At 41.0% G+C, this 23547-nt stretch overlaps 3 protein-coding genes across 3 annotated transcripts in view; 1 reads left to right on the top strand and 2 right to left on the bottom strand.

The window, feature by feature from the left end:
* megf6b (multiple EGF-like-domains 6b) overlaps nt 1-14089 on the bottom strand; it is a 54101-nt gene extending 40012 nt beyond the window's left edge. The window contains exons 1-4 of the mRNA XM_029501222.1: nt 13782-14089; nt 12149-12283; nt 11088-11197; nt 3793-3897 (exon numbers count right to left, since the gene is read on the bottom strand). Of these exons, the coding sequence (XP_029357082.1) occupies nt 3793-3897; nt 11088-11197; nt 12149-12283; nt 13782-13873 (442 nt within the window). The 5' untranslated portion in view covers nt 13874-14089. The remainder of the gene's footprint in view (nt 1-3792; nt 3898-11087; nt 11198-12148; nt 12284-13781) is intronic.
* A 1600-nt stretch (nt 14090-15689) lies between these two features.
* akr7a3 (aldo-keto reductase family 7, member A3 (aflatoxin aldehyde reductase)) lies at nt 15690-21078 on the top strand. The gene is made up of 7 exons (XM_029501406.1): nt 15690-16152; nt 18209-18396; nt 18551-18655; nt 18855-18951; nt 19493-19592; nt 19704-19833; nt 20543-21078. The coding sequence occupies exons 1-7, from the start codon at nt 15873-15875 to the stop codon at nt 20702-20704; spliced, it is 1062 nt and encodes a 353-aa protein (XP_029357266.1). The 5' UTR covers nt 15690-15872; the 3' UTR covers nt 20705-21078.
* On the bottom strand, nt 20769-23494 carry mrto4 (MRT4 homolog, ribosome maturation factor). The gene is made up of 8 exons (XM_029501407.1): nt 23404-23494; nt 22892-22950; nt 22692-22795; nt 22195-22276; nt 21997-22064; nt 21772-21923; nt 21584-21660; nt 20769-21494 (listed from the first exon to the last, which is right to left on the bottom strand). Exons 1-8 carry the CDS (start codon nt 23429-23431, stop codon nt 21345-21347), a joined length of 720 nt encoding a protein of 239 aa, XP_029357267.1. The 5' UTR covers nt 23432-23494; the 3' UTR covers nt 20769-21344.
* Nucleotides 23495-23547: the final 53 nt, after the last annotated feature.

The following is a 23547-nucleotide window of genomic DNA, read 5'->3' as shown; positions in this document are numbered from 1 at the left end:
GTTGCCAGTTTAAAAGCTAAATAAGACATGGTTTTAAAATTAATCTAAAATATTTCAGAATAGCAGTAAATATTTTAAACTAAATGTGATCGACTCTGAACTTAAAACAGTTGTATGCCTCCACCAACTGGAGTTAAGCCACAGTGATCTTTGACCTTCGACCAGCAAATTCTGCTCCAAAATCTAAATGAGGTCATGTTCGAGTACACGACAGAGTGTGTTCCAAATTGAAGTGACCTCTTGAGGGAAATTTTGTTGCTTTGCATTGCATTGCATTCTTGAGAAGGTTGACAGTGACCCAACAGCAAACACTGTCATCACATTAATGCTATATGATGTCACTTGTTTACAACTGAGCCCCAACCACAAACTAGTGACAACATCCCAACAAGCAAAAAATAACGAAAAGCTCTCTTAAAAGAATTATGCTAACGAAATGATAATTGTCACAACATGTATCCCATCTGTGTTAAAACTGCTGCCTTCACAACAGTAGCACAATGACTTACACTCAAGTTTCCATCAGTTGTGTTAAATTATACAGTTCTTAAAGGGGAGTTACTTTAATATGACTTGATAATATCATGGCTTGTAAAATTGAAGAAATTTGGATTTATCGTCTTTGGTCTGGAGTCTCCTCTTATCCTTACAGGGTTATTGCACAAAAATATGAAATTACTTTCCACATTGTCAACACTGAGAAATTATGATACAAAAAAAAATGTAACCAAAGAAAAAACTATTCAACTATTCCGAGGAGGCCACTTACTGAGCCCCTTGTACACCACAAACACAAAAGTTGCCATACATAAACATGGACAAACCACATCAAAAGGGCTTCAATGGGATGACACCACATGTGAATGCAAAGGAACGCTGCTGAGAACCATCTAAAGTTATTACATGATGAGTGAGTGTTTTCAGTGCGTGTCTACGTGCATTCATCCTCAGCCACATCCTCCGCAATAGCCTCAGCTTTTGCGTAAACATGACAAGAGAGAGCAAGCGGTGACTAAAATTTGTGTGAAGCATCTGGACCACAGCTGCAACAGAATTAAAACGGGAGTTTGTCTGAGCGACGTGCTGTTATCTACGCACCAGCTATACAATACTAGTCATCACTATAGTTATTTGTCCAGCACTCAAGAAGTCGACAGCATTACAAGCACCTGACCACCACAGAATTTTATCATCGTGCCTGAACAATATATCAGAGCACTCAGTCAACAGTCATTCACTGGAGGTGATGCCACTGCTCCTTTGCCATTGAGCCACTTCACACTGAGCCTGCCACTATTCCCTCCCTAAGGATTATTCGCTGTAGTGTGACCTGTTCAGCAGATGCAGGTCTCCCAGGAAAGGACAACCGTGAAAGTATTCCTGTCTGCCTCCAACTCCCGACATGCTAAGTGTTGCCACTGCTCAGGCGGAGTTAGTTGCACACACCCTTCGTCCTGCAGCACCATTCAGTGCCAATCATGAGGTAATAAAGCTGCCAGGCTGTTTACGGACTGATAGCCTCCAATAGAGGGAGGATCAGGGTGGGGGGGGGGGGTCTGCTGCATAGCTCAGCACCAGCAAGGGCCCCTGGGTGCCCATTGATGGCAACTATCATTCACAGTGCAGAACAATGCTGGCAGATCTCAGTGAAAGTCAAGGGGGAGAGCTGATGTCTGCACTGACATCCCGTAGTGTTGTTTAGAGGCTGCACCATCAACTGAAGCGGATGGGGTCTTGTTGTGATGAGATACATCAATAGCAATAACTATAATTAGACTTAAATGAAGAACATCAGCAGAATTCAAATGCTTTTACTTAAATTGAAAAACTAGACTTCTGTAGTTGGGAATGAGGGTGTATAAGAAGCCCAGTGGTTAAGGGATGTAAAATGGGTGCATTGAGGAAACATATTTTGGAATTATGATGCAGAATGAATGAGACAAGTCAAAATGCATCAGTCTCAGAGTTATGAATAAGTGTTGCTGATCTTTGGCACGCTGCTTTCCCCTCTTCATGCCCTTGTAAAAAGGTGTAGCTGTGCCAAAAACCCTACTGTGCCTCTTGTCCTTGAAACACAACAGGTGTCTGACAATGTTTTTATATCAGTTATTTATGTTCTGCCTGACGTTTCAAAATGAGACTATACAAAAGTACTACAATACAGAAACAGAATGAGGAGGACAGTTTAAACAGCAACATGTTCTTTCTAAAGGCAAAACTAGAGAGAATAGCTCTGTATTCATTTGAATACAGAATTCATTTTTGGAGTAATAAGTATAAATCTTGCTCAGAAAGTTGACTAATGGATAGAATCAGCACAAATCTGATGAAGAAGTGCTCTGAGTAATGGCAAGAATGTGTTATGCCATAAAGACGTAATGGTTTGCTGAACATGTCAGTGTTGAACATTCGGTTAAGATTTAGATCTTTCATAGTCGAGCAGAGGTCAGGCTCTCAACATTGTTTCTCATGGCCAGGAGTGAGGGATGAGGGGCAATGTTTCCCAGTGGGTGCGCTGGCGCTCACTTCACCCCTCCATCCAATGATGTATCATTATGTGTCAGGGAGGAATGCAGCAGTGATCTGATCACAGTGACTGATGAGCTGCCACTGTGGCGAATACAGAGTGCAGATAGCCCGTCATAAATACAGTACATGAAAGTACTTCAGATTCATCCACTTAGAATGCAGGAGGAGGATTAATACTCAGTAGTACAGTTCCTCAATATCCAGGCTGAACTTGATGCTTCAAAACATGTCAATATGGGCAAATAGGGTTTTTTGGCAATAAAAATCAGTAAACATGTTCACCACATGGTTTCACTCTCCTGAAAGTTTCCCCTCAGGTCCAATCATCTCCTGCTTGCTTGGGCATCCAGCAGCTCTTTGCCTGTGCTCAGCGGCACTTCATTTTGCATGTGTGTTCAGGGATCCTGTGTCTTTATGATTAAGTCTTTCTCTCAACCATGAAGTAATCAGACGTAAGCCAGGTCAGCTTAGCTGCCACAGAGAGCTCTGATCGTATGGAGGGGTTGTCAGCGCTTGATTTCCCAAGGCTTGATCATGAGGCTGGTAAAAGTCAAACAGGGAGCGAATGCATTTTATGCTAAGATGCGTCATGAAGCTACATCCGCCGTACCAGGCATCTCCTGAGAAACCTGAACACTGAGGGAGATGTTGGTTAGCTTAGAGATGAGCTCAGAGGTCAGTTCTAACCACGGTTACAAAAATGGGAGCAGCATTTCACTAGAGGTTGAACTTGACTTTCTCAGCACTTCTGTGTTGTTTGGCAGGGCTTTGGTCAAAGGACAGATGGATGACTCCAGAAAGAAGTTGACACCAAGAGGAATTTCCTGATGTGGGGTGTTATCAGAGAAACAACAGAATCGTCCACTGTTTTACTTCAACAGCTCAAATTCAACAATGGACTTGCTGATTAAATAGTTGGGCTGCTGGCAAAGAAAGCCAACTGCTGATGCAAGGAGATTCCCACTCACTGAAAGCAGTGACAATAACTCAAAGTTCAAAAAGGACGCTTGAAGAGCTGTACGAAACCAATGAGTAAAGCAGGCTCCAGCAAAGACCCAAAAGCTGAGTTATCAATCAAATGTCTTTCCGTTTTTGGTTTCAATCAGTCTGTGAATTAGTTTTTTTAATTAATACTTTTATTATGAAAATTTTTCAGACTTCAAATGGCATCCACTGACAATGATCAGAGATGAAAATGAAAATGATAAAATGCTCAGAGGGTGTATCAAAATAGAGCCGCAGGAGGAAGATGCTATTACTCACCATACTGGCAGCTGGGTCCATTGAACCCGGAGGGACAATCGCAAAGCTGGGTGGATCCTTCCCGACACTGGCCCCCATTGAAGCACACACCATAGCTACACACAGCTGCATGTATCAATTTGGGTGAGGGAAAAGAGAGAGAGAGAGAGAGAGAAAAAATAAACAGGTGAGTAAAGCAGAGTCACCTGACCGGTTTCAAACACTAATCTCTTTCTATCAAGGCCTTATCATCAGCCTGTTAACTCCTCACTAAAGAGGACCCTTAATTCTCCTTCATTCACACTAACCAATGAAGGAGGAATCCACCGCTTGTCTCTTTTGGAAACTGGAGACAGATTTTTGGTTCAGTGACAGAAATGTATCAACTTGGTTGTCATTAAAGTGTTTGACATGACAGGCAGTAATGGCCTGTATAAGGGAAAGTGGCCTCTTTCCCACACCTTTTAAGAATGCTACCTGAGAATGACCTGGGCTGATGGAAACTTATGATCATTGTCGCAAGCAGTGATTATATAGATGCATCTGTTTGAGCAGGGTGGTAAAAATTAGAGAGTGGCAGGGTGAGTGTGGCTCATACATCTCTTGAAGCCAGCGGCCTTGCGTCCATAAATCCCAGCAAGTCAAACTGCTCTTGCTCATCAAGACATAAAATTCAAAGAATCCAGGACAAAAAACAGTGAGAGCCATTAGGTGGCTCAGACTAGATGAACCCATGTCTGAGGTGTACCGTCACATTCCATACACTCACATTAATCATGACTTCACCTGCAACAGTGTGTGTGTACATGTACAGTACATCTGTACTGTAGTTTGCATGCCGGTGGGCTTATCGGATGAGTCCAACATCCCTGCGAAGTAAGACAGCTGTTTGAGCGAGGCCTAATGTTTGCACTCTCTTGAACAACAGAGTGGAGTGTGAAGTGATAACAGGCCCAGAGGGCTCCTGACTGACAACATGTGGACACCAAGAGGAGAAAAAAGCACTGTGCCGCTAATCATGAAAAGAATTTAAATGCCAGCCCTCATAAGACTGTGGAGACGTCTTCTGAAAGCCAAACATGCATTTTTTAGCCCATCTAATCCAACCAAAAGCAGCATGGCCAATCATCAAACCAGGTGCCGCCAGTTCTGATGCCATTTATTAGCCATATATGGTGATAGTGATGATTTCAGTGCACCATGAACAGCTCAGACAGAAAAGACTATAATTTCAGCTTGTCCCGAACAACAGATTTGAACTTCATCTTTTTTCATCATGTGATTTTGTTTTTAAATCACATGGCCCTTTTATTGTCCTCTGTTTTGTTTTTCAGAGTCTATAGTAGAGCCAAATCTTCAGCAGTTCACAATTTTTTTTAATACAGCCTTCAATTTGATCTCAACTACATACCTGTGAAGTTCTATGGCTTCGTCTTACTTAGTTCTCACTCTACTGCAGGGATGAAAATCTTTCCACAGAGCGAGACAAATAAACAACACAGCTGCCAAAGCAGTTGGCGTCACCAGGAACACACTTTGCTACAGACACAGACTCAGACAGTGAAAACAATGGGCATGACAATGTAAAAGTGCATTTCAAATTCTTTTGAAAAGAGTCAAAGTTTCGCAATGGCTTCAAAAGCATCATGTCAGCCACAGAAAATAGCATAACATTTCCAAGCAAGAAGGAGAATGTAAGACGTGATCTCTTCTAATCACAGATGAGCTCAAGTAATTTCATCCGTGTCTTTCAGCAGATTCAAAGCACTCCTTGGAAAACTCGCTCAGCCCAAACATCCGCCCGTCATCTGGCCCGGTCCTCTGACACCTGCTCGACAATTTGTCCGTCCAGTAAGTCTTCAACAAATAACACATACGCACACTGCAATGTACGAACACCACCCAGTGTGCCTCTCATGCCGTCTCCCACACAATGCAGATATAATAACCACCACGGCAAACATCGTCAGTATATGCTGGACTCGATAATTAGCAATGCAATATTTTGCCCAATATGACAAGCAACTGAAATCCTGCTCCAACAGGACGGCCATATCACTGCTACTAATCTGCCCATGATGACTTCCAGTTCCTGAAGACTCTGTGGCTGCTTCAGCATACAGTAACATAACTAACATAAAAACCTCTGTCATTAGCTAATGTGAAGAAATTTTGATGTGGTGAAAGCAACAGACGACAGATGGAGAGGGTGGAAAAATCTGAATGGTCAGGTTTAGTAGCACCATTTCATGTAGTGACTCATTTTCCTCAGGACAATGACATGACCACGATGAGAAATCAAATTAATGAGACGTGCCTGCATTGTGGTGAAAAGGCTTTAAATCAGCTAATTCACCAGAAACAAAGTAAAAGGTCAGATGTCTCTCAGAGACACATCAGGGCAACACAGCTAAGAGACAACAAGGGGAATGCCACATTCCCCTTTCTGAGATGTGAGACACACAGAATTCCTGGCAGCTAACCAGGGCATTTTTGGGCCAGCCCCCCTCCTGAGCCCCAACTTAATCTTCACTGAAATAATTCCTTAATGTGGCATGCAGTGTGGCATAGAACTCACTCTCATCTGTTGCTGTTAGGCCTCAACTCTATTACAAAGACACTTTCTCTGAGAGGATTAGCAGCTTCCACAAAAAGAAGAGACAGACGGAGTAGGGGTCAGAGACTCGTGCCGAGAAACTGAAAACCACCGAGCAGGTGTCATCCTTCATCTTTACAGCTTCTGAAAGGGATGACCACATCAACACAGAGGCATCCCAGTGTTTGTTTAGGCCCGGTCGATCTGTTTAACCCTAGGGTGCAACCCAGGGGGAAACCACATTTAGGGCAATTCTCACACAAAAGCCTGCGCTCACTGCTCCATAATTGGTATGCATCAAGCCTAGAACTGTACTTTAAGGCAGCAAATCATGTTTTGCTTTGCAGAGGAATGTGCCATTTCAAAGAGTTCCTATGAAGACCAGAGTCAGCTATGTCAGATCATCTCTCACAGGTTTCTTTGAAAAGATTTAATTACCATTTGAGTCAAACATTGGGTCAGGGGTTGAAACAATGTTTATCAAAAATATTTTAGTATGCAAAAGCCTGCAATTACAGTATCCGTGGCTTCTCCTGCATCCAACACGTCTAGCAGACTTCATTGCAGCTTCACTTCCCATTAGAGAGGTTAAATATTGATTCATCCATTTCCACACATATCCCTGTCCAATTAGCCGGGGATGAAAATTAGATGGAGCAACAGTATGCAGAGCACTCATTCTGAACAATGATTTGAAAAATAGGCATCGGTTCATACTTTAAACGTATATAGTGTAAATTCTTTGGGGTCTGAGGACTGAAGGCCAGAATGATACTAGATACAGGTTCTCCCACAGAGCATGAATGGAACAAAAGAGGCCAAAGCTGCTGAGTAAACTTGTATTTTCTCACAGTCTGATATCTGACTTCAATTCCACAAAAAAAAAAAAAAAAAAAAAAAAGTGTGGTAATGTCATTTTGAGAGCTCTGCTAACGTTAATTCCCAGCTACAGATTACTGATTAGATCAAAAGAAGTATGTGAGACGAAGTAGAGTACAGGCCAAAAGTTTGGACACGCCTTCTCATTCAAATGAATGGGAAAGTGTGTCCAAACTTTTGGCCTGTACTGTATATAGCGGCAATCTGTTGATGGAACAAACGACAGAAATTGCACTTGTAATTGGGTGTGAAATGTTATGTCTCCATTTCTGTCTGGATTTCTGTATATTTCTGGATCTGCATCTATTTGTTTTCAGTTGTGCACAATGAGGTCCCCATGACCAATGACACAGTTGCTGCTGTTCACCATGGCACACACACACACACACACACACACACACACACACACACACACACACACACACACACACACACACACACACACACACACACACACACACACACACACACACACACACAAAGACCACCCATGGACATACAGAGGACCATTTCCTCTTTTCTGACCACTGGGCCTATTTCGCGTTTAGCTACCTAAAGCCTACCCGCCTGGTCCCACCACAAAAGTTCCAGTTCCTATTCAGCAGTTAACGAGGACGACAAACTGGGGGAGTCATTGTCCCTGCTCCTCAGCCCCTGTCACAAAGCTTATTGTTGCCATCAATCAACATAACTGCTTGTTTCCACTCCCGGCTAACCCCATCCATCCTCACCCGGCCCGTGGCTACTGACTGAGGTAAAAGGTTTAAATTGCTGATTGAGTGGTCCTCCAAACTTTTAAGAGGAGGAAGTCGCCATCACAAAGTCAAGAGTTCTTCACCTTTGGTCAAGCCAAACAGTCACTGAGCCAATTGGAGTCACAAAAGTCATCTCAGTTATGTTATGCCTCCACAAATTACCAGGTACCAAGACATTAGCTTTAGTCACTAGATGTATCAAAAAGCTGATGCAGTGCAAGGATCTTAAACAGGAAAGATCATTTCGATTGATGATTGTCATTTTTGAGGAAAAACGTCAGCTACCCTCTTATTCTCTAAAGGGAAGATTTGCTACATGTCTTGTACACACTTGACAACCAACTGAACTTGAAATTTAAACCAATTTAGCTCATTTGAAAACGCCATCAGCTTGAACTGACGACCCAGCTAACTTAAACTACGTAATGTTACATGATGCAAAGTGGCCAGCAAAATTTTGCAAATGCCAATTTATTAACTTTTAAAAGCCCTTCATCTCTTATGTCATTCTCAGCTAGTAAAATGTACCTTTTATTAAAGGTTTTTCAAGGCCATTCTTCACGGTGAAAATCTGACCAGGTGCGCCGGTGATGCTGTAGCTCTTCAAAATCAAGTTCTCAAGAAATTAACATCGCACTAACTCGCTCCCCACTCAACAAAACCATCATCCTCGCCCATCATCACCCTGACATTACCAAAGTGCCTTTCATACATTTGGCTGACATTTTATACACTAAATGACTCACCAAGAAGGTAATTCAGAGGATCTAGTGAATCCTGAGTTGCTGCACTAATTTTCACAAGTTCATCTATTATAAGAAAGAGCTGCAAGAGTTGTAGTTTGACTCTGCAGTTTGAGCAATAATGCCAGAAAAAAAAAAATCCTAAATATTTCCAAACTACACAGGAAATCTATATCAAACTATTGTGTGACCGGAAAACACATAAACCTTCATAATTAAATGATAGTAGCCTGAGACTGAATTAAGGAAAGCAAGAGGCAGGGTATCAAAATAGGGGAATAAAATTTGAAAATAACCAGACATTTGCTGAATGGTTGTATATTATTTCTCCCAGTATGTGACTAATTATCCTGACTTGGCGAGCACAGCAACCAAGTCTGTAAATTGAAATATTGTACAGATTGCGCAACATCTGCACAATGTGTGGCTACAAAGTGAAAAACAAAAGGACCCAACTGAACTGAAGGGAGGGCAAAATGTGTGTTCTGCACCTACAACACAATTTGACCCTCTATTCTGCTCAGCTGCCTCCAAATAAGCACAGGTCATTAACCTAATTTCCTTACACTGCCATTTTATTAGGAACACACAGAGAGCAAAAAGGAAGGGCAACAACAAGTGCCAGACACTAAATCACTAACTCCACACAAAGCATTCCTATCTTTTCATTTTACCCTCATTTTGCGGGGTTTCAGGGGATTTTCACAAGCTTTAGATATTACAAAGCAGATTTTTTTTTTTTTTTTTCCCATTGGGATGTCAGAGGCGCTGTTGAAAACAGCTCCACAGATTGTATTGTGCTGACTGAGGTACAGTACTGATAGGGCATAGTAAAGTGCGCAGGAGTGGGAGAGGGAGGATTGCAGTGTGAGCTTCCTTTTATCCTGCTTCAATGGCTCAGAGAAAAGGGTGATTAGTTTGTCCCATCTCAAAGTGCTGCCACGTCTTTGGTTACAGAGATAAAAGCCCTGCCTCACGTCAAAAAGAGCAGCCATTGTCACGAAAAAAGTGAAACCAGCCCCCCCAACAAGGTTACTTAAGTGAGGGGAGACACTGGGCAGTGCAGGGGGCATGTCTCTGTAAGACATTTCTCCATGAGTGTTTTAAAACAAACCAGAGTCCCTAAAGAGCAGACACTGCAACTCTTCCTTGTAAAATTTAATACTTTATCCTTCTTTCTGGATACAAAGAGCTCTTTGAAGAGAGCACTGATGCCATAATAAGACATTGATGAAAGGTGCATCCATTAGATCTTCACATCCCATCGGAGGGCTGTCCCACAGAGCAACATGTCTATACCAGGGTTTTGGGAACTGGGTGTTAAGAACAGAGATTGTTTCCAGGCAGGGCACAGAGGACATAGAAGTGGCAACTAACTTGTCAGTTAACTGGACAGGGGACAAACTGTTTACAGGAAGGCTTTGCCAAGGGTCTTTCAACGGTGAGCAGGCTATGCAATCTGGATCACTGACTGTAAAATCCCATCAAAGGAGGTTTCTTGGTCCCAGCGGTGTGAAGCTAAGCTGATCCACAAGGATATGAGCTCCTGGCAACTTCAGTCTGACCAACAGAGACCCTTGTCTGTACATGGTTTTATAAGTCAGAGAAATGGTGGGAGATTAATTTTTGTTTCGGTTAATTCTGCTCATGAGTATTGGTTTGAGGGCGTTGGTGTAATTGGTCAGGGGCAAACACTGAATGGGTTTTTGATTTCCCAAATTCAATCCTCTGACCTGAACTGCCACTTCACATCTCTGAATAAATGAAACCGGCATGACTATGTGGATAAAAGGCAAAATTTAAACATGGATTTCCAGTTAGCGTCATTACCAACTTCCAGACAGGGTATTCATCTCAAACTCCAGGAGTGCTCCAGAGCCCTGACCTCACTTAGATTGTGCTTATTTTTTGTTGCATGCAGAACGAGAGCCTGCAATGCAAATCCAATTTAAGAGAGAACTCTTAAATTCTTTCAGCACTGGAAGATTATTTTCCCCACCTCCAAATCTAAACCTTATGGGACTGTTGTAACAACACAAGTGCTGTGGACATGGCACTGACTGATAACATCTGTTGAGGAGTCTGGATGTGCAAAAGCACCTCTTGACCTATCTGACTTCTTTCAGAGAATCTTTCATTCAGAGGTCGGCACCAATGGTGAAGTGATTTTTGAAGCATCCCTTCTTCTGCTGAGACAGGAACTGATATGTTTACCTTTTATAAAACACACCTACCTGCACATTCTTCCTGTTTCACACAAATACATTGCTGAGCACTTGATGAATTCCTAAATTAATTTCTTTTAAAGTAATATGGTAAAATTTAAAGAATGAGGACACTTACGATAAAGACAACCAGCTTCGCCGTTGAGCTGGGACCATCCAGGGCAACACTTGTACACAGTATGATAATCCTGTCTGTACACTTGTCTGTATGCTGTGTAGTATGCTGTCCTGTCAAATGACAAAATTAAAACTGTTAAATGTTGGTGCATATGAATGTGAGAGGCCTTATATATATATATATATATATATATATATAAGGATTATTCAACTTTTTATTTGCACATATCATTCAAAGAGTTTCATGTGATGGTAAATCACTAGATCAGGAAAAAAAAAAGACAAAACATGTAATCTGTTCAAACAGCTCCAAATCTTTCATGTAACAAGTTGTATAATGTTCAGCAAACTTTTTCCCAGACTCTTAAAGCAGTCTGTTTTTTTAAAGGGAGAGGCTGGCAGACGACTTCAGAGAACGGTGACTATCCCTGTATTTTGGGACCCCTCTCATTGCTCCACAATCATTACACATTGTGGGAACACGTTTTGTTTACAGTGAATAATTGTGGCCTTGACTGCCTTCAAAGCAGGCTTTGGCTAGGTAACAGGGCAAATAACGTATTGGTGAGAAAGCGAGTGTGTGTAGCACAGTGGCAAACTCCTTCAGCTGACTCAGAGAAAGAATTGCTGAAGCATTAAGAGCACTCTCCTTTGAAAGAATGTTGGCTGCAGGGATGTCTGTGTGTTAAATGGATGGTAACGTCAGTAAAATGTGGGTACACCTTGCACTTATCTGTGCGAGAGGTTCAAAGCAGCAATTACAGAACAAGAGAATGAAGGAGATGAAGAGGGATGAGAAAGGAGGAGTTCAAAGATTCAGCCCCGATCTTGTTTGATGCTGTTTAATGATGTACCTAATGAAGAGTCAACATCTCTCTGATAAATTCTTTGGGTTAGATGACCAATGGAAACTACTAAGAACCATCAATTAATGTCATGCTTTGGCCGAAGATTAATCAACAAAGCATTGCATCCCCTGCAGGTGAGGTTCAGAGTGTTTGCAAAAGAACAGAGCCAGAAGCTTTGAGTGCAGACAGGACATAAATGAGATGTGTTACTCACCTCCGCTCATATCCCATGCACCATGACTGCCCCACACAGCCTTGCTTCCACACTTTAACCATGCGTGTAAAGGCTTGTACACAGGGCTGCCGCTGGGCGACCAGCATCACCTCCCTCTCCACACACACATTGGGCCTGTTACAAAAACAATGGTAAAAATACTTAACCAGAAAATACCCTGAAGTGTTTTTTGTTCTTGTTGTTCAGGGATTTATGAGATCTGGAAGATACGGTGCAGCAAGCAGAGATTAATAAAGCTTGAACACATAATTTTTCGGCTTCGCCAATGTAAGCAAAGGCCTCACCTGTGGTAAGAAGTGAGCGTGCTTAAGCTAACTTGTTTTGGTACTTTTCAAAGATTCAAGGGGAATTCCTTTTTCACCCCCTTGCAGAACAGCTAATTACAAAGAGACTGCCTTTAGTTAAATTTTAGATTCACCTGAAATGTGTTACCAGAAAGTCTTCTAGTGGGTAGCATGAAAAACACACATGAATATGAAAGTGGAAAAAAATTCTTAATATCCAAAAGTAAAAACCTAAATAATAAAAAAAAATAACCAGAAAAGATCAAAATCTTTGAGATGTGATCCATGTTTGCTGGGAAACAAAAACATATGAACTGAAACCTCTGCAACCAGTTACCACTTCACTGTGCAATATTTTCAAAATAAAATGATTAAAACAAAATCATGCTGCTACTTCACAGGCAGTTCACGTGAAATCTTTAAAGCGTTTCAATTGAACATACATGTGTCACTTTTATGTATACAAGACTGAATGTTGGCTTAAAGAGGAGACGGTTAACGTTTTCATCCTGGTGTAAACTTCTGCGGTCATCTACTGTCATGTCCCTTTACACAAAATCTGTCCAGGTTAACAGACTCAGGTACCACTGAAGTCTTTGCACCATTTACCACTACACACAGAGGAGTCTCAGACAAAAAAAAAAAAAAAAAAAGAGCGCAACATGATCCCTGAAACATTTTCTTTTTTTGGTAACTCTCCAGGGACAGACAGGAAAGCTCTGGCATATAGAGATCTGAGTGAATCCTAAAACAACATACAGCTGCTCATCTCATAAACAATAGTAATCACCATCACCTCCACCTGTACACATAATTGTATATGAAAGACCTTATTGTTAGTGGCAGAAAACAGTGGTGTGACTACTCTTGCATAATTAAAGTTTATTGTTTATTTTTATTACGGAGCTTAAAATACCTGCCATAATTGCCTGGCTCTCCATTTTAAGGGGGTTAGAACCAACAGCCCCTGATAGAGTTAGGAATGCAGTCCAGACCGTCCACATGGAGCCAAAATATAATCATGTATTACTAACATACATGGCTGCAGACTTTAGTGATGGTGCACAACATCAAATTGAAATCTATCCACAAATTGGATCAAACTACCCACATGCTGTTTGATACATATGAAACAGGAGACAAATACTTCACAAGCCTCCGTTTTCTGCCTCTGGTTGAGTGTTTGGCACAAGTTTGTGCATGTGTAGGTGAAGCAGCAGTTTTCTCAAACTTCAAAGGAAATGTGAGGCTGTAAAAACATCTGAGTAAAGATGGAGACTAAACCAAATATAAGCAAGATAAAGTAACATAAGAAAGAGGTTACTCACATATAAGGTTGCAGGTTGCTGGCGATGCTATTGTGCAATGTGTGAACCCCGTTAATAAATATTAGGAAAAAACGAAAAATAAAAATATCCATTTTCTTCTTTTGGGGTTAGAATACAACTTTTAATAATCAAAGGTAAAGTAATTCACTGGTATCAATAAAACGTCTATGAAACAATAACCATCTAATAATTTAACAACCCAATAAAGGAAATCCAGACCGTCTTGAATTGGCTTAAAAAACGTGTAAAGGGTCTTCAGCAGAGAATTGGCCAAAACTAAACGAAAACAGCAGAGCCATCACACGCCGTTTTTGTGTTTGTTTGTTTGTTTGTTTGTTTCCCTGCTCTGAGCCGATGCGCGTCACTGACTGGAAAAAAAAAAAACAACTGCCGCTCACCTCCGCTTCCTCACTGCAGATGTTAGACTGACGGGCAAAGAATCGGAGGCTGCGCGCTCCTGCCTCCCTCCATTCACTTGGTAATGATGGCATGGGGGGTTTGGAGGGGGGTGGGTGGGGGGCTGCAGGGACTGCCATCTATTATTCAGAGTGTGAAGAGCCTCTGGAGTTCACACAGGACAGCCTGCAGCCAGATGAAAGTGCACAGACAAACCAAGATGGGTGAAGACAACAAGTTTTCTACGGGCTCAGATTTAATTACACAGCCGGCATAATGTTTTCTTTGACACCAGTGATTGTGTAATTTAAACCATTTTTTTTTTATAAATACATAGTGATATGCGCCTCCTGTGAGGCAGTGAGCAGGTAATGATGAAAAAGAAAAAGCCAGACGGTAGGAGGGACCGTTTTGGAAAATGGAGTGATATACAATCGCAGAAAAAGCACCAGAGGATGTCTGGGGCTGGGTCGGGGGAGGGGGGGGGGGGGTGTCTGCAGGGCAAACAGCTGATGGTGCGGTCAAAGGGTCAGCCGCCAGGACCGCTCTCCAAACAATGCCTCCATTGCACGCATGTGTGTTCATGACCCCAGAGAGTCCCAGGTCAGCGCTGTCTGTGCAGCAAGACATGTTGTTTTTATTACATCTGATATATCAGACCTAATACAACATATGTGTTGTACAAGTTGAGACCCAGAACAAGAGCCCTTCTTTAATGGCCAAAGCTGTGCCATAAGGTAATGACATGTTTAGTTTTTTTTTTGTTTGTGTTTATTTCTGGGGCAAAAAAAATCCTAATTTTGCACTAATATAAAATAATATATGTTGTTATTTTCATTATGAGTGCAGCTTCAAACTGTATGTAAGAAACTAAGAAAAATTAAACTAATGGATGCGATTTGGCATCAGGGCCAGCAGTCAGTTTTGCCTGGATGTTAAGAGGTCTTGCATCAAAGCTATCTCATTATCTCCAAGTCACTATTACACACTACAATAACAGCTTTAACCATAAACCATAAAAGTAACATCTTCTTTATGTCCAAACATTCAAAAGTTGTCTCGATTTAATGACAAAAGATCTGGGCTTTTTTTAATACTTTTTTTTTTTATTGATAAGGTTATACTAAAACAAAATAAAGTGAAAATGGTGTGATGTGGTAACACCAGACAGCTCCTGCATTTTTACACCACCTATGAATTAGCCTCTAAGCTGAGGGGCCCCCAGTTTTAACACATGGGCTATATCAGTTGATAATATGGTATGTTGTCACAAACTCAGAGACAGAAAAACATTCAGTCTATTCCAGTGAACATACTACTACACTATTTAAGTTGTGATGTAACATGTAAGTAGTCAGCATGTCAACATACTGCTGAATGAAGAGAGATGCGTGAAAATGCCCTTTCAAAAGATGATTTGCTGACACCTTGTGGTCAAAATCTGAATTACGCGTCACATTTACTCTGACAACAACCAAAACACGTGACACAACGAACAAATATTAACTTGCAGACCTTAAACAGCAGGAAGTAGTCCCAAAAAAATTGAACCTTGCACCGTTTTAGCTACACAAAGAAGCCTGACAGCTTGTTTTTTTTTATAACACACGCTCCGTCTTAAACCGGACTTTACGAGGCTCCCTGAACCTCCCTTCCGACACGACCTTTGACCTCGGTGCGGCGCAGGACCGGAGCATGCGGTGCGCTATCGGAGGAGGACTGTGCGCACTCCGAAGGACACTCACCGTCAGCAGGGCTCCGGGGGTTGTGTCTCACCGCATCATGTCGTCTCAGGCGAAGCGGCCCGTTTCCGTGCTGGGGACGATGGCGTTTGGCGGACGAGCTGACGCCGAGCAGAGCCGGGAGATGGTCCGGACCTTCCTGGACCGGGGACACGAGCAGCTGGACACAGCCTTCATGTACGTGGACGGGAAGTCAGAGGCCGTGATAGGAGCCATGGGTCTCCCCAAAACAGGTAAACCGGATTCCTTCCCTGGTGGTTTGCAGATGGAATAATAGAATAACAACATGATCCCAAACAGCTTCCAAACAAATTATGTTTTGTTTTTTTTTTTACTTCTTCATAATTGATTCATTGTTCAAGTAACTTATTGGCATAAGTTAACACAAGTATGAAACAAACACAACACACTAACAACAGCAGGTCCAAACGATGATGGACACCTCAGGGGGAGGTCCTGGTGGATTTGTAGCCATTACGTGATTTTTAGGGCCCCAAATAGTTTTAGTTAGTTTGTTTTGGGAAGCTGTGTACTTAAAGAATATGAAACCTAAATTTTACCATTTAATACATTTCACCAGGTTATCACAATTAAAACACGCACATATTGACAGATTAGCAGTAAAACTAAAAGGACTCAAGCCATGATTAAGCATGACAGCACAGGCGTAATTTATGTGGATGTGTGTGTGTGGGGGGGGGGGGGGGGGGGGGTTGAAAAACCAGCCAATAATGCAAACCACACACAACAATCCTCCAATATCGTATCTTAATGATCAATAACAAATCTATTATAAAACACAATGCGCTAGATTCTCTCAATTTAGCAGGGAAGAAGGAATAGAGACCCCCCCTTCCCCATCAGATTTGGTTTAGCCCATCTCAGACCTGTGTCTCTCCCCTCATGTAAACATCAGCGACCTGGAGGTGACACGGTGTGATGAAAAGGGCAGGAGTAAAAAAGAAAGCCCAACAACCAGAGGGACATAATACACAGCTTCACTACTTGAGTAAAAGTACAGATACTCCTTGTCAAATATTACTCCAATACAAGTAAAAGTAGCTTTGTGAAAATATTACTTAAGTAAAAGTTAAAAAAAAAAAAAAAAAAAAACCTCAGGAAATACAGGAAAGTAGCTTTACTGTCATTATACAATACACTGATGTGATTCTGCTACAGACATGTTTATAGCTCAAAAATACCTTCAGTCAAAGAGGCCCGACTAGAACCGGTCTGTGGAGGGATCCGGTCCAGTCCAGAGGTCTCCAGCTCCGGTCCTGGAGGGCCTGGAGGACTGGATTTGGAGACCTCTGGTCTAGTCTTTGGATGGGTCCAGTCTCTGGTCTGTACAAAACATATTTTATATGGACACAATAAAAAGTCTCAAACTCTGGGGGTCTGTGGGGGTTCCAGTCTCTGCTGGCTGTGCTGTGTGTTACCTTGTGTTGCTGTCTCTGTCTCACCTTGATCAATAGACACTCCTGTGTGCTACATGTCCAGTTTCTCATCTGCCTCCTTTTATGATAGTACTTCATGTCATAGATGCAGGATGACGGCAAAAATGGAGGTCAGAATTAGTGATTAAATTAGTCATTAATCTCTCGTTCAGTCCGGTAATAACAGGTCACTGTGGATGTGCAGCCACAGCACCTCCAGGTAGAACACCTGTAAAAGTTCTCTAATATGGTGTTTTGAATTTTATGGTTACGACTGTGTGTGTGACTGTGTGTGAGAGAGTTAGGGCGAAAACAGCAATGACTGTTAAACCCTGCCGTTTCGTTCTGTTTAATTGATTATTCTATTTAAATTTTTTAGTTGGAAAAAATTAAGTTTATGTTCCTAATTTGATTACGTTTTTTTTTTTAATTCCTCAAAAAAGAGCAGAATCCATAAATAATAATATTATCAGTATTGATTACAGTTGATCAAATATTCAAAGCTTACAGCCTCTAACAAAAAAAACAAAAACTTGAACACAAAACAGTATAAAGGGGCAGCGTCTCTGATAGGGGCCTCAGAAATCTCAACCCCCCCCATATGTCCAACTCAAAGTTATGCCGTCGCATGACAGTACATCACACACGTTGGATAAATTAAAATGACATACTTTTTTAAAAAACGAAGCAAAGCTGATCCCAAACCTATGCTCTAAAAGCCATTACTTACTTCCAGCATTCTCTTCATATTCTTCTGACAGGTATATACTGTCAAAATAAGATAACCCAAATATGTTAGCCTTAATATACCTTTATTATATCATCTTTTTATTTCATTGTTTTTGTGTGCCAGTAAGTATTGCAACCAAGGCCAACCCCTGGGATGGGAAGACGTTGAAGCCAGAAAGTGTGCGCTCGCAGCTGGAAACCTCCCTTCAGAGGCTACAGACTGACTGTGTGGACCTTTTCTACCTCCATGCCCCTGACCACCAAAACCCCATCCAAGATACCCTGAAGGCCTGCAATGAGCTCCACAAAGAGGTGAAGAGGCCATAGTTTAAACTCCTAACATGTTGGAAGCACTTTTTTCTGTTGGGTCCAAATTATGCAGTCAATGGTAGTGTACCTATTACATTTTGATATCTTATTTGTTATTTCAATAAACATAATACTATGTATAAAATATGCATTTCAGGGAAAATTCAAGGAGTTTGGACTGTCAAACTATGCATCATGGGAAGTGGCTGAAATTGTGTGCATCTGCAGACACAACAACTGGATCACTCCCACTGTTTACCAGGTATCATCTGATCATCTCTAATCACATATCATGTAAGAGTAAGGCAGATTCCTACTATACTGAGTATTGTTGCATCTTTCAGTACAAGTAGCTGCGTGTTAGAAATTGCAGCAGCATCCTACATAGTGCAAAACTCAGGATCCTTCACTTTAATTTAATCTGTTATTTGCATCCTGACTTAGACTCTCACCTTTCACAGGGGATGTATAATGCCACTACAAGACAGGTTGAGACAGAGTTGCTGCCATGTCTGAGAAACTATGGAATGAGATTCTACGCATACAATCCTCTAGCAGGTGCTGTTCATCTGCTTTCAGTGGTGCCCTTAAAGCATGTAATACATTTTATTTAGAAGGCAGGGTAGTGGTGAGCACCGGTGCCCCCTCACAGAAAGGTCCTGCATTCAAACCCTGGCAGATAAATATGATAAAAGATGGACAATGATTGAATAAAAGGAAAAATTCATATCTACAATTTATAATGATATCTAATGTCACATAATGTCCTTGTTTATACCATGCTAACATGATGGCACTGTGGATAGTCAGTCACTTTGTCAGTTCACTAGTTTGATTTTGCATAATCTGCTCTGGTAGTGCCATGAAATGTCCCAACATCACTAGAATTTGATCAGGCATATTGTATGACCTCTTCAGTGTCAATAGTCCAGTACTTTTTTTGAATAGATAAAAAAAAAATCTAATTGCCTAGATCAGCACCCACCCACCACTAACTTTTTTTTTGTTTGTTTGTTTAGAACAAGTTGACTATTGTAACATGTGAATGGTAATAAATAGTTCATATATGTAACCTGGATTCTAATATCACTTCTGGCAGGTGGACTTCTGACAGGAAAGTATCATTACGAAGACAAAGATGGTTCCCAGCCTGCTGGACGGTTCTTTGGCAACAACTGGGCCGCAGCTTATCGGGACAGGTAAGCAGAATGGTTTTTGTTTTTTTTTAGAAGTCTCACATGTTTAAAACGTTTGCGTTTGTGTGTTGCTGAAGCTAAGCAGGTCCCTGTGACTGACCTCTCTTGTGTAAGGTACTGGAAAGAAAGTCATTTCCATGCCATAGAGGTGGTTCAAAAGGCTCTTGAGACAGTATATGGCAAAGAAAAACCCACGCTGACATCTGCTGCTATGCGATGGATGTACCACCACTCCCATCTAAAGGTACCTGTTGTGCACAGAAAGATGTTTTGAGTTATTAATGTGGAAGAGATTGCAATATAACATTATCAAAACTTTAAACTTTTGGCGACAATATCTTATTCCTGAGATACTTTATGCATTTACTGAACAGAGGTGGTAACTCGCTAACCAGACTAAACCTTTCAAAAATCTGCATTTTTATCGTGCACCATTGTCTTTATACATTTGAAACATCTATTCATTAAGTCAGTTGTAAAGCAAAGAACATCATCAAATACACTGATACTTTACCTTGAGCTCCAACCTTTGTACAATAAATGGCCAATTATTTAATGTTTAATCAAGATATGAAGCTCTTCTTTAGTATTCAGCTGAGGTATCTGCTTTTGCATAAATTTGGCACCAGTGTTTAAAATCTATCCTTCAAATGAAAACAGAATCATTCAATATTCCATTTTCCACACTTTGTATGAATATTCACTGTAATTTTAAGGATTTACATAATTACCTCACATCAACTGGCTAACTCCAGAATAACCGAAACAATCCACATAACAAAACTTCACCATGTGAAAGCATGTGGTTAATGTGTATCTGTGGTCAACAATCCAGAGACAAAGGTTGAATTGGATGCTAAAATGGATTGTGTCAGATTGAAAGGAAACATCAACAGCCATGTTGTGAATGACAGCTTACTTTTACCTGACTACGTCATCATCTGTTGTTACAGGGTGAGCGTGGAGATGGAGTCATCATCGGCATGTCCAGTTTGGAGCAACTTCAGCAAAACTTGGCTGCTGCAGAAGAGGGCCCTCTGGATGAGAGAGTGGTCACTGCCTTCAATGAAGCCTGGAATCTCGTAGCCCATGAGTGTCCAAACTACTTTCGATGAGGACCCACTATTTTGAGTTTTTTTTTTTTAATTAGAGGCTCTATTTCCACTACAGTCCAATCAAATATCACAAGCCCCTTTTCTTCTAGTTCATACTCTTTCTAAAATTACACATAGAATGTATCACTCTTTTATAGATCAATTAGGAACCATAATGTGTCATAGCATTTCATTGTTAATGTATAAATGTAAAAATGAAATTTTCAAGGAGAAAAAACTATTTCTGGAGGTTAAATTAAACTGTTAGATTAAAGAAGACAAATTTCCCTCAGAACAAAATGTGTGTTGTTTTGTTTTGTTTATAAACACTAAATACACCACTACTTGTTTGTTTTGGCCACATGTCAAAGCACTTGAATGCCATACAAATATTTTTTTTAGTACAATAAAAAAATATTGACAGAGCAAATTGCATCAAGATAATTACATGAATAAGACTGCGACTTCACTAAGGTCACTCGTGTTTCCTGAATTACAGTTCAGTCCAAAGCTAAAAAGGGAAGTACAGAACTTGATATTTTGGGGTGAAAGTGTGACAGATGAGAGTTGATGGGAGTCCAGGGGCAAGTACCTCTGATGGTAAGCTTGGCCAAAAAATGTACTGAAAAAATGTGTACAAACTGCTACTCATGCAGATGTTTTATTCTACATCATCATCGTCATCTTCATCATCTTCATTCTTCTCCACAGACTCTTCTTCACCAGCAAACTTCTCAAACTCGCCTGTTTCTGAGTTCCACATACATTTGATTTGCACCTTGAATTCAGCCATCTCAATACCAAAGAGTTTCTGTGGACAAATAAAAGCCAGTTTGGAAAGTCAGGCAAAAACAACACTGCATCACTGTGGGCATTTCCTAAAGTGAAACAGAAACTCACCAGAATACGACACTGCTCAGGAGACAGCACATCTCCCTCTTTACAGACTGCATGGTCCTTCAGCAGTGTTACCACTCCTGGAATGACAGTATTAAAAAAAGTTATTTGTTGCAGCTGATATGAAACACTGACAGTTAAAATAACATTGCTAAGTTGCCCCCCCCCACTCAAATGCTTTTTGTACTTGCCTTTCTTGAGAGCAGTGGGGAGCCCCAGTTGCCTCAACTGGGGCTCCATTGAGTGAGGAAACTGTTCCAGGGGTCCCTCATCCAGAGTTATGTCCATCTGCGCCTGGTTGCCAGACCGTGCGTAATCAGTCTCTTTGAAATGACTGAAATACCTATCAACAGGAAACCATTTTATTAATATTTATGAGCAACAGGATTCATCAAGGACACCACAGTTATACTCACTCTTGTACTTCATCCTGTGTTTTATTTGTGAATAGTACACCCACTTCTCCTCGTAGATACTTGCAGACCTACACATCAAAAGACAAAAAGAATTATGAAGTATATGCAAAATTGAAGACATCAGCAACTATATCATGGTGACATTTTCTAGCTTAATTCCTCCATTATTCCTCGTCCACTCTTTAAGATCTTGCAAACCTTGTGCAAATTATCTTTGTATTCATCTGTTTCTCCTTTACCCAAGGCAACCATCATGACCTTATTTTTGCCGAAGAAGAATCTGGAAAAGAAAAGAGTCCACTTAAATTTTCTCTTATGACACCTGTTCAAGAGGTACACCTACATTTAGCAATAAACAATTGTCCAGTGGGGAGAACAGAATAATATTAATAAATGATCGAAGTGGAGGAGTGTAAGTGTTATTTTTACCTACTACAATAGCTAAAACATTCGGCAAATCATGCCATACAACTTCATAGCAATATAAATTAGATCCTGCAAGATTGTTAAAAGCCCTCATCTCAGACTTTGTGTCCCCCTAAAGCTATATGACAAATTCCTTCAAGATAATTGTGACCTTATCAGGATTATCTTTAGAAAGTTAGAGTAAATTGGCCTCAGCATTTACAGTCTGAAGAGCACCATTTTAAATTCACTCAAATGTCAACCCAACATGCTGGTTATGGTTCCATTACCTGCTGTGTTTCCATGCTGTCCTGATGTCTTTTAGCTTGTTATTCCTCATATTGGCCACAGAGAATATGAACAAGTTCCTGTAGGTGTCTACACATTTCCGCAACTACAAACAACAACGAGGAGGAGAGTGTAGTGAGATACAGGACAACAGGTTCAGAAAATTTTGGTAAACTAAAGAAAAACAGAGAAAGAGACTCACTTCCTCAATTAACTTCTGTTTCAACTCCAGTCCCTTCTTGGCTGTCTTCGTTAATGAAACTGGGGGAAAGATCATGTTAACAGCACTGAGTTACACCTATTTTCTTAAGTAAAATAATAATCACCCATACTTTTATGATCATTATTGTTAGTGAAAGCAGTAAAATAATGATACATTCAAAAGGGTCTCTTTTGCTGCTTGCATCCCATCCACACCAAAACTAAGTAAAAAACAACTATACTTGAACTTTACAAAACTGGATCACATAACTTCAAAGAGACTTGATGTGTTTGAAAATATTCTCTGCTTCGGTAAATCGGTGACTTTGTACTGACTTCTGTTAAATGTATGTTCACCATCTCCCCCATCAGGAGACGCTAACGTTAGCTTGTTTCCTCGCTTACGGTCATTTCTGGCGATCGTAAATCGCTGCAACGAATAAGCTGCTGGAGGGCATAACAATCAGCTTGATGTGTTGGTCCGTAACACAACAACAACCGGACGGTTCTTACTTTTCTTGTCCCTCCGTGATTTCGGCATGGTTTCCTCTCACCGCGGCGGAGCAGCAGACGCACACGTGAAGTAAAAGGACCCCAAATGTTTCTGTCTGCGGAGGCTGACCACGTGGTGCCTGAGAAAAAATAAAAATCGAATGA

Source organism: Echeneis naucrates, chromosome 5 (assembly GCF_900963305.1).
Source record: "Echeneis naucrates chromosome 5, fEcheNa1.1, whole genome shotgun sequence".
In the NCBI taxonomy this organism is placed as follows: Eukaryota; Metazoa; Chordata; class Actinopteri; order Carangiformes; family Echeneidae; genus Echeneis; species Echeneis naucrates.
This window is presented reverse-complemented; position numbering and strand designations above follow the sequence as displayed.

Bases quoted from the DNA above. Each gene is read 5' to 3' on its own strand.
- akr7a3 (XM_029501406.1), top strand. From the start codon at position 15,873: ATGCGGTGCGCTATCGGAGGAGGACTGTGCGCACTCCGAAGGACACTC. The intron at 18,397-18,550 runs GTGAAGAGGCCA...TATGCATTTCAG, and splicing joins GCAATGAGCTCCACAAAGAG to GGAAAATTCAAGGAGTTTGG. The intron at 18,952-19,492 runs GTGCTGTTCATC...CACTTCTGGCAG, and splicing joins CGCATACAATCCTCTAGCAG to GTGGACTTCTGACAGGAAAG.
- mrto4 (XM_029501407.1), bottom strand. From the start codon at position 23,431: ATGCCGAAATCACGGAGGGACAAGAAAA. The intron at 22,796-22,891 runs GTGAGTCTCTTT...TGTTGTTTGTAG, and splicing joins AACAGAAGTTAATTGAGGAA to TTGCGGAAATGTGTAGACAC. The intron at 21,661-21,771 runs GCAAGTACAAAA...CTGTCATTCCAG, and splicing joins CCCCACTGCTCTCAAGAAAG to GAGTGGTAACACTGCTGAAG.